The sequence below is a fragment of the Bison bison genome, unplaced genomic scaffold, assembly GCF_000754665.1.
Source record: "Bison bison bison isolate TAMUID 2011002044 unplaced genomic scaffold, Bison_UMD1.0 scf7180017863957, whole genome shotgun sequence".
Lineage (NCBI taxonomy): Eukaryota > Metazoa > Chordata > Mammalia > Artiodactyla > Bovidae > Bison > Bison bison.
This window is the reverse complement of record NW_011494529.1, coordinates 1,799,405-1,817,468: the sequence shown is the minus strand read 5'-3', so window position 1 is coordinate 1,817,468 and position 18,064 is coordinate 1,799,405. Positions and strand designations below refer to the sequence as shown.

Below are 18,064 nucleotides of genomic sequence, written 5' to 3'. Positions count from 1 at the left end.
AGCCATCTCATCCTCTGTCGTCCCCTTCTCCTCCTGCCCCCAATCCCTCCCAGCATCAGGGTCTTTTCCAATGAGTCAGCTCTTCTCATGAGGTGGCCAAAGTACTGGAGTTTCAGCTTTAGCATCATTCCTTCCAAAGAAATCCCAGGGCTGATCTCCTTCGGAATGGACTGGTTGGATCTCAGACCCTAATAAATTGAAAATCGTGGAATTCTACAAACACATGCAGGCACATACAGCTCATTACATCAGATGTCTTTTTTTCATCATTCAGAAAATTTTGTCATAGGCTCAGTGTCTTTTCCTGAAGGATAAATACATTCTTTTCATATCTCATTAATCTTTCATTTAACTACAATTTGTAGCATTCTTTTAGAGCTTATGTTAGAGAGAGAATCTCATATTTAATCCTAAGGCATTAGTCAATGATTGCTGGATTGATGCTTCAAATAGCATGTTATTGAAATCTCTTACTACAATTTAATTATGATTACAACTTTGAGGGATAAGATATAAACATAAAGGGTTTTATCAACAAATCTCTGTATGTGACATGTGTATACTTAGAAGAACAGAAAAAAGTTGCTGAGAAAACTCATGTAAGCAGTTTAGAAATTCAGAGGAGAGAGAGATTACTGTTGTAGAAGTGGATACAGCAAGAGCTAGTTAATGCTACCTGAGAATATTTATATAGGAAAAAAAAAGTCCAAACCGCATGAACAAATTTAAGTATTTATTGAGTACCTGCTGCTGCTGCTGCTAAGTCGCTTCAGTCGTGTCCGTCTCTGTGCGACCCCATAGACGGCAGCCCACCAGGCTCCCCCATCCCTGGGATTCTCCAGGCAAGAACACTGGAGTGGGTTGCCATTTCCTTCTCCAATGCATGAACGTGAAAGTGAGGTCTCTCAGTCGTGTCCGAGTCTTCGTGACCCCATGGACTGCAGCCTACAAGGCTCCTCTGTCCATAGGATTTTCCAGGCAAGAGCACTGGAGTGGGGTGCCATCGCCTTTTCCATTTTGAGTACCTACTGTATCTCAAATACTATATAAGACATGCACATATATAACTATACATCAAGCAAAACAAGCGCCAAAAGAGGGAACTCTCTGCTGTTGGGTTATTCACAGTGTGTTTGCAGGCTTGAAAACCCCTTGCACAGAGGGGTTTTCACAGTTGAGAAGGGAGTGATTTGGATTGACTGAGACCAGAGAAAGCAGAACAAGGAAACCAGCAGGGACACTGTTGTTAACGTGAAAAGTACTTGAATTAGAATGGTGACATAGGATCAGAAGAAAAGCGGAAAAAAAGAATGAAATCTTGAGAATGAATCCTTCAGACTTGATAATTTCTTTGGGTATAAGGGTTGATGGTTGAATGAATTAAGAGTAACTGAGAACTTTGCTCCTGGATGTAAGAATCTGAGACTTAAAATTTATATCCTAAAACATTGAATGTAAACTATTGTTACTATGAGATAAGTTTCAAACACAGGGTCAGGAAGATCCCCTGGAGAAGGAAATGACAACCCACTCCAAGATTCTTTTCCTGGGAAATCCTGTGGACGGAGGAGCCTGGCAGGCTACAGTCCATGGGGTCGCAAAGAGCTGGACATGAGTTAGTGACTAAACAAGAACAACAACATTGTTACTATGCTTTAGTGTTATGATATATTATCTCTTAATTCTATTAGAATATATTATCCTAATTTTATAGATTAAGAAGTAAGATTTTTAAAAAGTTGCTTAGTATATTGTTTATGTCTTACTGATGGAACTGAAGATAGAACTGTACATTTACCTAGGTGTCCTTAGGACTGGATTTCTTTCCAGAATAGCACCTCGTTGTCTTACACTATAGATAATCCTGAATTCATTTTTTAACTGGGATATAATGTCTACTCAGTGCAATAGATTTTAAGTGTTCAATTTGTTGGGTTTTGATAATATAAAATATATGCCTGTGTGGCCATCACCCAAAACAAAAATATAAGAAAGTCATTCACCTGGCAAGTTTCCTGGTGCTCCTTTCCAGTTAGTTCCTCCCCCCAGAACAAACACTTCTGATTTCTGTCACCAAAGATTAGTTTTAACTTTTCTTGAGCTTCACGAAAAAAAAAATCAAACAGCATCTATTATTTTGTGTCTGGTTTCTTTCATTTTATATAATTTTTAAAAGATTTATCCTTGTTGTCATGTATATCAATAGTTCCTTAAATTATTGAGGAATACCACCCCAATCTGTGAATATACCACAATTTGATGATCCATCCTCCTGAAGGTGGATATTTGGGTTGTTTCCAGTTTTTAGCTATTCTGATTAAAGTATAAGCATGATTTTTTTGGGGGAAAAGTTATAGAATAAACTTGTTTAGAACATATTTGAGTCAGGATAGACTCAGTTATGCTTCAGTAACTAACAACCCAAATCTCAGTGGCTTAAAACAACAAAAATTTCTTTCTTTCTCAAGTTACATGTCCACCGGGGCTCAGCAAGGGGGCCTCTCTGCTCACTATGGTCCTTCAGGTACCCAGGCAATAGAAGTTCCAGCTCAGCTTGTGTTTCCTTAATCACCAGGGCAGAAAAGCAAACACAGTTAATCAAGTACTGGTTCAGTTTTAAAGGTGAAGAAAAACACAGGCCAGAGGATTTATGAATATCCCTAATTACTATCACAGGGGAGCACTGGGAGAATTACACTCCACTGTACTGTTCACCACCTGCCCTGCACTATCAAGCACAATGAATGTTTCAAAGCATTGTATAGTCATTATATTTATATGAGGGATGGGTAAAGTGGATGTGACACTCCAAACTTAAGTATGAAAAGTTGATCAAGTCAGAGTGAACAAACTTGGAACTCTGTACTGCACCTTCATCTTGAAGAAAATTGTGAAATAAATTTATGAGTAAATTGTGACCCAGTAGAACTTTTCCCCAAGGTGGAGCTGGGGATAATAGCTTGGGTATATGAGAGAAGAAGATATTTGTGGCTTGGGGTCAAGCTATTGAAATGGGAAACACCATAATACAATAGTTAAAAGAGTAGGTTTTGAAACCAGATAGCTGGATTTTAGCCTCAGCTTGCTATTTATTAGCTTTGAGACTTTGGTCAGGTATCTTAATCTCTGTGTAAAGTGAAGAAAATAATTGTAACTACCACATAGAGCTGTTATGAAGGTTAAATGAGTTAACATATAAAAAAGGTTAGAACAGTGGTACATGGTAAGAACTCAAAAGTTATGCTTCTGGTGATCACGTTTTCCAAATCAGTACATTTTGCTATATATTACTTTTCTCGTTGTGTAACAAACTACCACAAATTTAATGGCTTAGACCATTAATGGCTTAGACCAACACACATTTATTATCTGGTAGTTCAGTAGGTCAGAAGTCTGACACAGAGGGGTTGGGCTCTCTATTTAACATATCACAAAGCAGAAATCAAGATGTTGGCTAGATTGACTTCTCTTCTAGAGCCTTGGGGAAAAATTCACTTCCAGGCTCATTCTTTTTAAGTTTATTTCCTTGTTGGTTCTTTTTTTTTTTCTTTTAAACTTTTTATTTTGTCTTGGGGTATAATCAATTAATAATGCTGTGATAGTTTTAGTCGTATATACACATGTATCCTCGGAGAAGGCAATGGCACCCCACTCCAGTACTTTTGCCTGGAAAATCCCATGGACAGAGAAGCCTGGTAGGCTGCAGTCCATGGGGTCGCTAGAGTAGGACACGACTGAAGCAACTTCGCAGCATACATGTATCCTGGAGAAGGAAATGGCAACCCACTCCATGGCAAAACCCATGGACAGAAAAGCCTGGTGGCCTACAGTCTATGGGGTCGCAAAGAGTCAGGCACAACTCAGCATCTACTACTACTGCTATACATGTGTCCATTTAGCCCCAAACACTCCTTTCATCCAGGCTGCCATATAACACTGAATAGAGTTCCCTGTGCTTGGCCTTGTTTTTTTTCTTCAGTTGCCATGGTTCTTTGTGACCCTATGGACTGCAACAAGCCAGGCTCCCCAGGCTCCACAACTATCTCCTGGAGTCTGCTCAAACTCATGTCCTTTGAGTCACTGAAGCTATCTAACCATCTCATTCTCTGCCCACCCTCTTCTCCTTTTGCCTTCAATCTTTCCCAGCATCAAGGAGGTCTTTTCCAATGAGTCGGCTCATCGCATTAGGTGGACAAACTATTGGAAATTAAGCTTCAGCATCAGTCCTTCCAATGAATATTTAGGGTTGATTACTTATGACCAACCTAGATAGCATATTCAAAAGCAGAGACATTACTTTGCCAACAAAGGTTCGTCTAGTCAAGGCTATGGTTTTTCCTGTGGTTATGTATGGATGTGAGAGTTGGACTGTGTAGAAGGCTGAGCGCCGAAGAATTGATGCTTTTGAACTGTGGTGTTGGAGAAGACTCTTGAGAGTCCCTTGGACTGCAAGGAGATCCAAGCAGTCCATTCTGAAGGATATCAGCCCTGGGATTTCTTTGGAAGGAATGATGCTAAAGCTGAAACTCCAGTACTTTGGCCACCTCATGAGAAGAGTTGACTCATTGGAAAAGCCTCTGATGCTGAGAGGGATTGGGGGCAAGAGGAGAAGGGGACGACAGCGGATGAGATGGCTGGATGGCATCACTGACTCGATGGACATGAGTCTGAGTGAACTCCGGGAGTTGGTGATGGACAGGGAGGCCTGGTGTGCTGCGATTCATGGGGTCGCAAAGAGTCGGACACGACTGAGCGACTGATCTGATCTCATCTGATCTTAACTTTAGTATTAACTGATTTGATCTCCTTGCAGTCCAAGAGACTCTCAAAAGTCTTCTGCTGCACCACAATTTGAAAGCATGAATTTTTTGGCACTCAGCCTTCTTTATTGTCCAGCGTTCACATCTGTACCTGACAGAAAAAACCATAACTTTGACTATACAGACCTTTGTTAGAAAAAGGACGTCTCTACTTTTTAATATGCTGTCTAAGTTTGTCATAGCTTTTCTTGCAAGGAGCAAACGTCTTTTAATTTCATGGTTGCCGTCACTGCCGGAAATGACTGTGGAGCCCCAGAAAAGAAAATCTGTCACTGCTTCCACATTTTTCGCCTTCTATTTGCTTGTTGGTTATCCTAAAATGGATATAGTGGTGTATACATGTACATCCCTAACTCCCAACTATCCCTTCGCCCTGTTCGTTCCCCCTGCAACCATAAGTTCGTTCTCTAAGTCTGTGAGTCTCTTTCTGTTTTGTAAGTTCATTTGTATCATTTCTTTTTAGATTCCACATATAAGGCATGTCACACAATATTTCTCCTCTGTCTGACTTACTTCACCCAATATGACAACCTCTGGGTCCATCCATGTTGCTGCAGTGGCCTTCTTTCATTCTTTTTAAAGGCTGAGTAATACTCTATTGTATACATGTACTATATTTTTTTATCCATCCCTGTCAGTTGGCGTTTAGGTTGCTTCCATGTCTTGGCTGTTGTAAACAGTGCTGTGTGAATGCACTGTTGGGGTGCCTATATCCCTTCCCCACTCCAGTATTCTTGCCTGGAGAATCCCTTGGACAGAGGAGCCTGGCGGGCTACAGTCCACTGGGTCACAAATAGTCAGACACGACTGAAGCAACTTAGCATTCACCCACACATATCCTTTTAGATCAGGTTTTGGTACAGTGTGGAGGTTCCTTGTTGGTTCTTAGTTAGAGATTTCTCTTAGTTTTTAAAGGTCATTCACATTATTTGCCATGAGGGCCCTTTTATTCTCAAGCCAGAGATGATACTTGTAATCTCTGACTTTCTATCTCTGATCTCCTGACATTCCTTAGAATTCTTGAAGGTCAACCTACTAACTTTAGAGATCAAGACAATGAGGCTCCAAGAAGTGAAATTTCCAGATTTAAAGGGGACATGTGATTAGGTCTTGCCCAACACGGTAATCTGCCTTTATCTTAAGGTCATCAGTACTATGTAATATAACCTAATCATGGAAGTGAAATTCATCCTATTTACAACCTGTAAGCCAGAAGGCAGGTGTCTTGGGAGACCTCTTAGAATTCTGCCCAATACATGTTGCATGATTTTTACCAATGTGAATATAACAGCATTGAATTGAAATCAGGATCCAGAATATGTCTTTGTCATAAATATAAATATATTCTGCAAACAAAAAACTGAAATTGGGTATGTTCCTAGTATCCTTTTGGAGAAAAACTACACTGATAGTCCCTAGATAGAAATTCCACTGTCGTAATTGTCTGTTTACTTAGCTGTGTTCCTCACTAATTGCTAACATCATCAAAGGTAGGAATCATGTTTTATTCATCTTTGTTTTCATAGCATAAATATTTGTTAAATAAACCAATGAATATATTCAAAATAAATTCAGAGCTATATTGTTGAGCTGCAATCAATTAAACTCTAGCCAGCGTAAATTAAAAGGAGAATGTATTGTAAGAATACAAGGCTATCTTGTGGACTCTTAAGAATAAGTCATGCAGCTGAGACTCTGAAGAGAAGGAACCGGGGCAACTCCAGAGACATCACCAGAAGGAAGTTCTAACCTTATTGTTTAGTCTTGACTATCCCCACTGGCATTGTCTAGATACCACATTCTTGAGTCTCTTTGAGTCTGTTCTAAATTTTCAGTCCCTGGGAGAGAGAATCTGATCTGCTTAAAATGAGACAGATGTCTGCTTCTTAAATCCACTGAAGGTGAGGCCAACTATTAGTGTTACATAGTATAGACCATCCATGGAATCACTGTGAGTTGGGCAGACACCCCAAGAAATGTTCATTAATTTGGTAAGTACCAATTGCTGGCTGACTGCAGCCAGCACATCATCACTAATTGGTAAAGAAGCTTGGAAAGCATAGGGCACACCTTTGATAGTTCTGCTTCATATCTTTTCCTGCTTGTTAAGACCTCTTTTACTCAATAGACATTTATAGTATACTTACTCTCTTCTAGGTATTCTGCTACAAGCAGAGGACATAAAGAAATAAGATCCTATCTCTGTGTTTAAAAAGGAGAGAGAATAGCACAAATAATTTTAATAGAGCATGGTAAGTCCAGTGATAAGGACATACTATATAGGCTTCCATACCTTGGAAATCTCACTTTTATCCATGATAGAAGTCCACTGTCTGTCTGCCAACAGCTGTTACATCCTCAACAAGGAATGTAAATTGGTGTAGCTGATATAGAAAACAGAATGGAAGTTCCTCAAAAAGCAAAAATAGAGTTGCTGTATGACCCTAAAATCCCACTCCTGGGCATGTATCCAGAGAAAACTATAATTCAAAAAGATGAATGCACCCCACTGTTCATTGTAGCACTACTTACAATAGTCAAGACATGGAAACAACCTAAATATCCATTCATAGATAAATGGATAAAGAACATTTATACAGTGGAATATTACTCAGTCATCAAAAAGGATGAAACAATGTCATTTGGAACAACATGGATGGACCTAGAGATTACATTCTAAATGAAGTCAGAAAGAAAAAGACAGATACCACACTGAGGTCACTTATATGTGGAATCTAAAATATAACTCAAATGAACTTATCTACAAAGCAGAAACAGACTCACAGACACAGAAAACAGACTTGTGGTAGCCAAGGGGAGAGGGCTTTGGAGAGAGATGGATTGGGGCTTTGGGATTCACAGATGCAAGGTATTATATAGAGAATAAACAATCAAGTCCTAATACATAGCACAAGGAACTATATTCATTATTCTATGATAATAGAAATGATATCATAGAATAATATGATAATAGAAAAGAATATGAAAGAGGATGTATATATATCTATGTTTTATATATATACATGTATATGATCTCCCCTATGGATATATGCCAGGCGTGGGATTGCAGGATTATATGGCAACTATGTTTTTAGTCTTTTGAGGAACCTCTATGAATAACTATATTCATATAACTGTATCACTTTGCTTTGTAGTAGAAATTCATATAACATTGTAAATCAATTATGCTTCAATAAAATAGACTTTTAAAAAGATACAAATCATGCAAAATAAATAAATGCAAATACCAGCAAATAATTTCAACTACAGTTTCTGATTGTGTGCTGTATGGGGCACCAAGATGTAAGAAATTTGTGTTGATTATACTGGAAATGAAAAGTTAATTATGAAGCAAATAGATTTCATTCCTTGTGAATCATGGACTTTGAGAGGTCAGAGGATCCCCAGAAGTCTTTTAGGCTAACTGCCCTTGTGAAGCATAACTGCTTTCTCTCCTTTAGTTTCCCTCTTCCCACTTCTTTCTCTTTAAAATTGTTGTCTTGTCTGTCATACAGAGTGAAGTGAGTCAGAAAGAGAAAAACAAATATCATATATTAATACATATATATGGAATCCAGAAAAATGGTTCTGATGAACCTATTTGCAGGGCAGGAATAGAGACGCAAATGGAGAGAACAGATTTGTGGACACCAGAGGGAGAAGGAGAGGGTGGGATGAATTGAGAGAATGAGAGTGACATGAATACACTGCCATGTGTAAAATAGCTAGCTAGTGGGAAGCTGCTGTATAGGACAGGGAGCTCAGCTCAGTGCTCTGTGATGACCTAGAGGGGTGAGATGAGCACAGTGGGATGGAGGCTCAAGAGGGGATATATGTGTGTATATGTATATACACACATGCACATATATAGCTGATTCGCATTGTTGTACAGCAAAAACTAATACAACATTGTAAAGCAATTATTATTATTAGGGACTTCCTATAGCTCAGATGGTAAAGAATCTGCCTGCAACGCAGGAGACATGAGTAACATCTCTGGGTGGGGAAGATCCCCTGGAGGAGGGTATAGCAACCTTCTCCAATATTCTTGCCTGGAGAATCCCATGGATAGAGGGGCCTGGCAGGCCACAGTCCATAGGATCGCAAAGAGTCAGACACGACTAAGCAACTAACACACACAAAGCAATTATACTCCAACTAAAAAAAAATTGCTGCCATGATGACAAAGTCTGTGAACACTCACTGATGAGTGGATTGTGAAGGATTATCAACTGTAACTTCTTATAGAAGCTTTCCTCTCTCCACTGAAGTTTTCTATTCTGTAAGGTTTAAAAAAATTAATATGGACTTTAAAAGCCATTAAAGTCATACTATTTGGGGGGAAATTATTAAATTATGAAGTGATAACTTGGTCCAGTTAATCATTATTTCTCAATAAAAACTTATGTGCAACTATATTTTTAATGCTTGTAACCTTTGAAAGAGATATGAAAGGCCATCATGCTTAATTACTGCCAAATACACTCTGCCCCATGGGCTCTGAATCTGGAGCAGACATGTTCTGTTGGTTTTCAGTTCTAAGCTAGAGCTGAGCTCTATTGTGTTTTTCCCTGGAGGAACCTGAGTGGGAAAGGAAATCACCTCTGGGAAAATGCTGTTACTTACCCAGGGGTAACTGATTGCTTCTTCTGTGTATGAGAAAACTGCTGAGGAGTGGATTGTACTCCCTGAAAAACAACAGCCATCTCTTAACATTAATAGTGCATGCTTAAGGCATCTATAATGCTGTCAGAAGAAATAGACATATTCTTCATGCTCTGTGTCACTTTGTGATTTTAGTTTTCTCCCTTTTGCTTTGGTTTGGCTAGTGTGCTAGATAATTCAAGAATTTTAAAAGGTTAAAGCCCAACTCAATGGACATGAATTTGAGGAAACTCCAGGAGTTGGTGATGAACAGGGAGGCCTGGCGTGCTCTAGTCCATGGCGTTGCAAAGAGTCAGACACGACTGAGCGACTGAACTGACTGACCGACTGAAAGCAAGAAATGGGACCTAGACCTCATCTCTTTATTTATGTTCTTTCTTATTCCAGAAGAATTTTTATCAGCTTAGAAGTTTTACAGTTCAACCTACTTACTTAATAGGTCAGGAAACTGATTTTCTTAGAAGTGATTTCCCTAAAATCTTAAGGTCGGTGGTAGTTCTAGAACTGAAACTACTTCTGTCTCCTTATTGAAGTGAGTGATTGTTACATTATTTATTTTATTTATTTTGACTGCACTGGGTCTTCATTGTAGTGCACAAGCTTCTCTAGTTACAGAAAGAGAAAGCATGGGCTTTCTCTGGTTATAGAGTGCAGGCTCATTAGCTACATCATGCCAGCTCATTTGCAATATTTGCCATCTTAGTTTCCAGGATCAAACTGGGCCTCCTTCATTGAGAGTGCAGAGTGTTATCCACTTGACCACTAGGGAAGTCCCTTAAAATAACTGTGTTTAGTAAGTCCCCTACATAAGAATCTTCAAGTTGTGAACTTTCAAAGATGTAAATATGCTTTCCATCACTGTCAGCTGTGAGTGAAACTGCAGCTTGCCCTCTGTCTCTTATTGCTGATGATCCTTCAGCTTTACCATCTCCCATCTCCTCTCCCTCCTCTAGTTAGTAGCTCTTCTTGCCTGTTCACTTGATGCCAGCTGCTGTATGGCAACTATTGTACTGTATTACTGTACTTTTCAAGGTACTATACTGTAAGATTAAATGTATTTTCTTTATTTTTGTATTTTTTAATATAGTATTTTTGTGAAAAGTATTATAAACCTATTATAATATAGTATTATATAGCCAATTATGTTAGTTGGGTACCTAGGCTTTGTTGAACTTACGAACAAGTTGCACTTAACGAATGTGTTCTCGGAACAGAACTCGTTTACACGTAGTGGGCTTACTGTACAGACAGTTTGCCAGGCACTGTGTTTGCCTTAGATGATATAATAGTAGGGAGGATATGAGTCCTGTCCTTGGAGTGCTTACCGTCTAAGGGGAAGACAGATTTGAAACCAATGTGCATACAAACCAGTGAAATAAACTGTGAAAGTAAACAGATCTAGGATTATAGATAAGTGCTACAAGCATATAGTGGAAGTCCTGGAATGCTTGTTTCCAGAAATTACATTTATTGTGACCTATGAATTTTAAAAAATCAGACAAAGTATTTGGGCACCAAGCATTCAGAACAAAAAAGAAGAAGAGAAAAGGCCATGAGGTGGATGGAGCTTGGCTCAGCTGAGAAATGGAAAGAAGGCCTGTGTAGCTGGGTTTGAGCAGAGTGGGGAAGGAGAAGAGAGAACAAGACAAGTTCAAAGGTGGGGGCTGGGGCCAGATCCCTCAACACCTGATAACTTCCCTAACAATTTTGGACTTGATCCTCATGCATTAAGGAATCGTAGGATGATCTTAAGCAGAGGGTAGAAATATAATCAGATTTATATTTTAGAACTGTAATAACTGCTGGGTGAAGAATGGACAGAGGATGAACAGTATAAGTAGGGAGACCAAATAGGAGGTTTTTACTTTAATTCAGAAAAGAAGTGATGATAACTTGTACCAGGATAGGATGGAAAGAAATGAAACCATTCAAAATACATTTTAAAGGTTGAATCAATAAGACATCTTGATGGATTGGATATACAGTTGAGGGGTGAGAGTATTCAAGAATGACTTTAGGTTCCTGGCTAAACAACTGGGTGAGTATTGTTGATATTTACTAAGGTGGGGAGGAAGTTGACTATGGAACCCTTTGGGAGCTGAGTGGGATAAAGAACTCTGTTTTATTTAAAATGTTTCTAAGATCTCTGCTGCTGATGCTTCTGCTGCTAAGTCACTTCAGTTCTGTCCGACTCTGTGTGACCCCATAGACGGCAGCCCACCAGGCTCCCCCATCCCTGGGATTCTCCAGGCAAGAACACTGGAGTGGGTTGCCATTTCCTTCTCCAATGTGTGAAAGTGAAAAGTGAAAGTGAAGTCGCTCAGTCATGTCCAACCCTCAGCGACCCCATGGACTGCAGCCTTCTAGGCTCCTCCATCCATGGGATTTTCCAGGCAGGAGTACTGGAGTGGGGTGCCATTGCCTAAGACCTCTAGTGGAATATAATGTAGGTGTTGGGTTTGCAGATCCTAGGTACAGAAAAATATCCAAGCTAAATGTGAATTTGGAAGACATCAATATATAGTCTTTTAATTAAGGGAAATAAACATAGTTGAGATTATTGAGAAAGATGAGTAGGGTATAGATTTAATATAAAGAAAGGCATTTCAGGTAAAGGCAGTGATGTGATTAAAGCCTCAAAGTAGGAATGACATCGACCAATGGATCTTTTTCCAATTGATGAGACATAAAAAATAAAATGGGAAAAGTGCATTTGAGTGCCCTCCTAAATCAGGCAGTGGCTGTCATATGTACACCAGACATGGAGATCTGTGAACACTCTTAGATCTTTGCACACCAGTAAGAAGTCTCTTTGTTTTATATTGTGAAACCTAAAGTTCACATAAATCTTAAGATAATTATTTTGGTCCTGTGAAGCGGATTAAGTTCCTTCTACTCCTCATTACCCTAATTGGAGCAGAGCAGGTGGGAGCTGAAACTTCATTACTGGGGGTCAGGAACAGACAACTCCTAGAATACCAGTTCTGATGGTTTGGGCTTACTTCCACTACATTACTAGAAATGGTATGTAGGCAGCGGTTCTGTAGGAAATATATCTTTTACTGTTTATTCACCTTTCCAAAAGTATCCTCTGCAGCACCTGACTTACCAAGCAGAAGTTGGCCAACTTCTAGCATCACATTCTTTGTCACTAATAATTGTATCTTAGTTTCCCTTGAGTAATACATCTCTGTTTGTGCCTAATGGCTTTGCGTGCTTGAAGCCAGTGTATATTTACATTTTTAAAAATTCTGTAGTGCTGTGTGTGCATTTTCAACTCAGAACTGACAAAATGATTCTAATTTGAGCCAAGAACTTAGCATTTGCTGTGTACTGATTCTGCCTATTTTAATGTTCACAGAAATGAAGACGCAGTCAATCAGATGGCTGTTAGTCCCTTTCCATTACCATCAAGTTCCCCAACTTCTATCGAGGTAAGATAACTCCTGATTAGCTCTTAATGAATGAGTTACATGGATTTTCAGTATCTGGTATTCCAAACTCAGAGTTTATTAGCTGGGGAGTTTCCCTAATTACAATATGAAGTATTTGAGGTATAATTGTAAAGTAGTATAAATCAATGTTAAAAAAAACCCCAAAACACATTAGAACTTAATCATATGAGTACTGCCTTCTCCAAAATTCCTGAAGTTTCATTCTAGATATGAAATTTGTCCTAATTAAGGATTTCAGAATTTATTAGAAGATTCTCTTTTTTAATGATGGTATTGTACCTTTCTTTATGGTTTCAAAACTCTTTAATACTATGGTTTTGGGTGTCTTTAAATACTTTTATCTATTAATGAAGAAATTACTAATATTTCAAGATTTCTAACATAGTGATCTGCTTCTAGAGATGAATGGATGGATGGATAGATAGATATATAGATTAATTAGCTAAGAGATTCCCTGCTGAGAGAACATTACATACTCTTCTCATTTTTTACTTAATAATATTAAAAAGCAGAGACATTACTTTGTCAACAAAGGTCCATCTAGTCAAGGCTATGGTTTTTTCAGTAGTCATGTATGGATGTGAGAGTAGGACTATAAAGAAAGCTGAGTGCCAAAGAATTGATACTTTTGAACTGTGGTGTTGGAGAAGGCTCTTGAGAGTCCCTTTGACTGCAAGGAGATCCAACCAGTCCATCCTAAAGGAGATTGGTCCTGGGTGTTCACTGGAAGGACTGACGTTGAAGCTGAAGCTCCAATACTTTGGCCACATGATGCGAAGAGCTGACTCATTGTAAAAGATCCTGATGCTGGGAAAGATTGAGGGCAGGAGGAGAAGTGGACAACAGAGGATGAGATGGTTGGATGGCATTACTGACTCAATGGACTTGGGTTTGGGTAGACTCTGGGAGTTGGTGATGGACAGGGAGGCCTGGTATGCTGTGGTTCATGGGGTCGCAGAGAGTCGGACACGACTGAGTGACTGAAATAAACAGAACTGATTATTTTTAATTCCTACAATGCATATTTATTATAACTAATCAACAATGCAATGTTAGAAAATTTGATTTTCCTTTCCTCACTTCCTCGAGGAAGTTAATATTTACTGTTTAGTATCTTTCCATACTTTTCCTTTGCTTCCATAACAAAATGAACTGTATGAATAGTGTTCCTTTTAGTAAATATTTGATCGTATAATGCTCATTCTTTCTATTCAACAAGTATTCAGTGAGTGCATATTACTTGTCAGGTACTCTTAGGGGTATTAAATGTCTAGTTATGAAACAAACAGATAAGGCTCCCTGCCATGGTTCAATTTACATTCCAATGAGAAGATTAACTAGCAAATACATAAATAAACTTAGAGAATTATCAGGTAGTGTTCAGTGTCTTGCAGATAATTAAAATTACAATAAGGAATGTGGCTTGTGACCACTTTGATTGGTTATAGTGAAAGCTGCATAGACAAGGTGAAATTTAAAGAAAATCAAAATGATAAGAAGGAGCCAGACATGCAAAAATTAGGAGGAAGAGCTCTCTCTGCAGAGGGAACAACAATAACTCTCAAGTGAGAATGAGCTAGAGGGTACATTGGGAGCCTGGGGAGTGGTGGGCTAGGATGAGAGGGAGGGAATGTGAGGTGGGAGGGAGAGGAGAGTTTGGTGAGTCAGAGTCAGAAGCTCAGGTTTTAGTCTGTGTGCAGTAGAAGCCACTGGGTATTTTTTAACAGGGAGTGAGGTGACTTGAAACAGTCTACCAGGTAGATAATGGACTATAAGAAGGTAAAAGTAACACGCTAGGCAGCAGACACACACACAAACAGCAGAAGCCCAGGCAAGACCTAATCGCAGTTAGATGAGGTGTTGGCGTTGGAAGCAAAGAGAGCTGATTGTTGATGTTTTGGATGTTGTGTGTGTGTGTTAATCACTCAGTCTTGTGACACTAGACAGATGAACGTGAGTGGTTACAGTAACTTCTTGTACTTCGTAAGGTTAAGAATAAATGAGAGAGTGAGGAGATGATATCTATATCTATCTGTAGGTATCTTGTGCCAGGTACATGGTGAAGTGAAGTGAAAGTGGCTGAGTCGTGTCTAACTCTTTGTGACCCCATGGACTATACAGTCCGTGGAATTCTCCAGGCCAGAATACTGGAGTAGGTAGCCTTTCCCTTCTCCAGGAGATCTTCCTAACACAGGGATCAAATCTAGGTCTCCCACATTGCAGGCAGATTCTTTACCAGCTAAGCCACAAGGGAAGACCAAGAATATTGGAGTGGGTAGCCTATCCCTTCTCCAGCAAATCTTCCCGACCCATGGTAGCTACTCAATAAATGTTAGTACTTAGTTCCTAATTCATTTGTGTTTACAGAATGTCATCCAAGTCCTTTTTTTAGATGGGAGGAGGTTAATACTTTAGAATAATTTTTCCTATAATATTGTTAGTTACAAATTTTCCCATCAAAATAGCATCCCCTTGGAACTGAATTTTTCATTTATCGCCCATACTTTTTCTCAGTACAATGATCAAGGAGACTGGTCTGTTATCAGATTGTAAAGCTACTATGAGATCCAGCTCCTATATTTCAGAATGAGTAAAGATATAGTGTTGGTGTCAACATTTAATTTGAAAGGACCATTTCTGGGGTCTCTGGTTTCTTTTGTTTTCTTTCTGTCAGCAATGACTTCTAATATTAGCTGTGTATTTTCTCTAGTTTGTTCCCAGCCAAATGGTTTCTGCTGCCTTCCTGTTGACAGGGCAGCCACTTAGAAGAGGATGATTGAACACAGTACCTACTGTGTTAAACACTATCTTGAATGCATTGTCCCAAGTCCTGTTTACATTCATACCTCTGAGAGACAGTATTATTATTTCCACTTAATAGAAGAAGAAACTGGGGTCTAGAGAGGCTATGTAGCATACCCATATGCCCAGAGGCAGCTGTTATTCAGCATTAGTTTTCTCATCTGTCCCTGGGAGTGTTACCACCAAACCTTCATAGATTTGCAGAGAGTAAAGGAAGTAATGTATATAAAGCATTTAGTACAGCTCATGGCACAAAGTAAACACTCAATAAAGGTGAACTATTTATTCTAATATTTAAACACATTATTCAATATTAGCTACTATTTTCCTTTTTTAAATTGTGCTAACCACAGAAATTATTTTCATTATTCAATTACCTGTTTAAAAAATTTTTTTACTTTTATTTATACATAGCAGAATCAATAAGTCAGAAAAATAACTTGTATTCTGAAAATTTTAAATATTGGTTTTATTTTTGAATAAAGACCAAAAATATGTATAAAATATAAATAATACCAGTATTAAATTTCAAGATCCTTATCACAATTCTTAAATTTGAATATTCCACTATTTGCATTTAATTTTCCAAAATAAATCATATTAGACATTTAAATTGTTAATAAATAATAATTCTTTTCTCTAAAAGAATATGCTGTGTGATACTTGTGTCGCATTTTCACAATGAATTATATAATAAAGAGAGTTGTTTCTTTATTATATTTATTTATAAATATTTATTTATTTAACTTTATTAAAGTTCAGTTTCTTTCTGGACTTTTGGTTTCTGATAACTGTCACCAAATTCTGAGTGACACCCACCCTGCAGGTGGTATCTGAGGTACTATGTAGGACTGCTCTGGTCTATAACACTTCCTTATCCCTTCCATTCACTTGTGTACCCCCTCACGGTACCATTTGCCTTTGCAGCTGTTTCCAATAAGTACTTAAGCATAATTCATATCTGATGTATTGTTGAGAGAACCAGCCCATTTAACCAAAGAGATGAAGTACAGCCATATGATTCTGAATTTGAACCTGACATCATAATTCCACATAATTGAATAGCACTTTTATTAAACACTAATGGGACCTCATATTTGTTCTTTTATTGAACAAATATTTATTGAGCTCTTATTATGTCTCAAGGACTGTTCTAGACACCAAAACTATAGCAGAGAACAAAATCGCTTCCTGCGGTTGTGTGCTAGCAGAGAGAACAAGAGTCCTGGTTGAATACTGAATAAAAAAACATGAGTTCTTGTTTCAGCTCTACCAGTCATCTGCTGGGCTTCTGACCTCCATGAAGATACTTAACCTCTCAAAGTCTGCCTTTTTCTGTAAAGCAGATTAATAGCCTTCCCTGCCTGTGTCAACAGGTAGCTATGAGGATTGAGTACTAAATGTAGGTAAAAGTATTTTATAATCCACACAGCTCTATACATATGTAAGGGATTATTAGCATTTCTGCTGCTCTACTTGTGGCAGTTATAATATTGCTGGGACACTTACAGAAGTGATTAAGAACATAAACTTGAAAGTTGATAGATTTGAACCCTAATCGTTGCTTTGACATTCACTAGCAGAATGAACTTGAACCTTAAGCTCAATAAGCTTGTGTTTCTTTGCTTTTAAAAGGCATTTGATAGTAATAATTTTCTAGATTAGAAGAGCTGAATAATGTTTATAAAACTTTTAGCATTGTTTTTGGCACACACTAAGAACTCACCAGAGTTGTGGCTGTACTTGTATTGCACAGGTCTCTAGCAGGACTCTCAGCCTCCGGCATCCTTGGTTTTCAGCAGTTACATTTAATGTAGGATTTCTTTTCTTCTTGCATTTGTCTTCTTGGTCAAATATTTTTAATACCCATTTCTTGCTTATCAGAGCTGTATTTCAAAATCTTTGTTTCAAGGTTAGAATTAAGGCTTTATACTTGCCTCCACTAATCACCCTTCTTTTCTCACTAGTGTGAGTGCCCCTGCCGGGCACTCCACATATACATGTGTTGAATTTTCCCTCCTTATGCTTTTGTTCCTGTTGTTTCTACCTAGGTTGCATTCCCGCTTCCTATTTATTAATTAATAACCCTTATTCATTCATTGACCTTATTAATTCATAAGTCCTTGGAGAACCGCTTTTTTGAATCCTCTTCCAAGTTTTCTATGACTTAAAATGAATACAATAATGTACATAGATTAATAAACAGAGCACCTGAAATACAAGTGCTCAAAAACATGAGATACTATTCTTATGACCAACTTCATCCCACACTGTTCCTGTTGGGAATCTTTTTTTTTTATTATTTTATTTTTAAACTTTACA

The 18,064-nt window shown here is 38.3% G+C and overlaps 1 protein-coding gene across 4 annotated transcripts in view; it reads left to right on the top strand.

The window, feature by feature from the left end:
• INADL (InaD-like (Drosophila)) overlaps positions 1 to 18,064 on the top strand; it is a 396,383-nt gene that overhangs the window by 250,575 nt on the left and 127,744 nt on the right. For all 4 annotated transcript variants that reach the window (XM_010833911.1, XM_010833910.1, XM_010833909.1 and 1 more), the window contains exon 30: positions 12,847 to 12,919. In XM_010833911.1, coding sequence (XP_010832213.1) covers positions 12,847 to 12,919 — 73 coding nt within the window. The remainder of the gene's footprint in view (positions 1 to 12,846; positions 12,920 to 18,064) is intronic.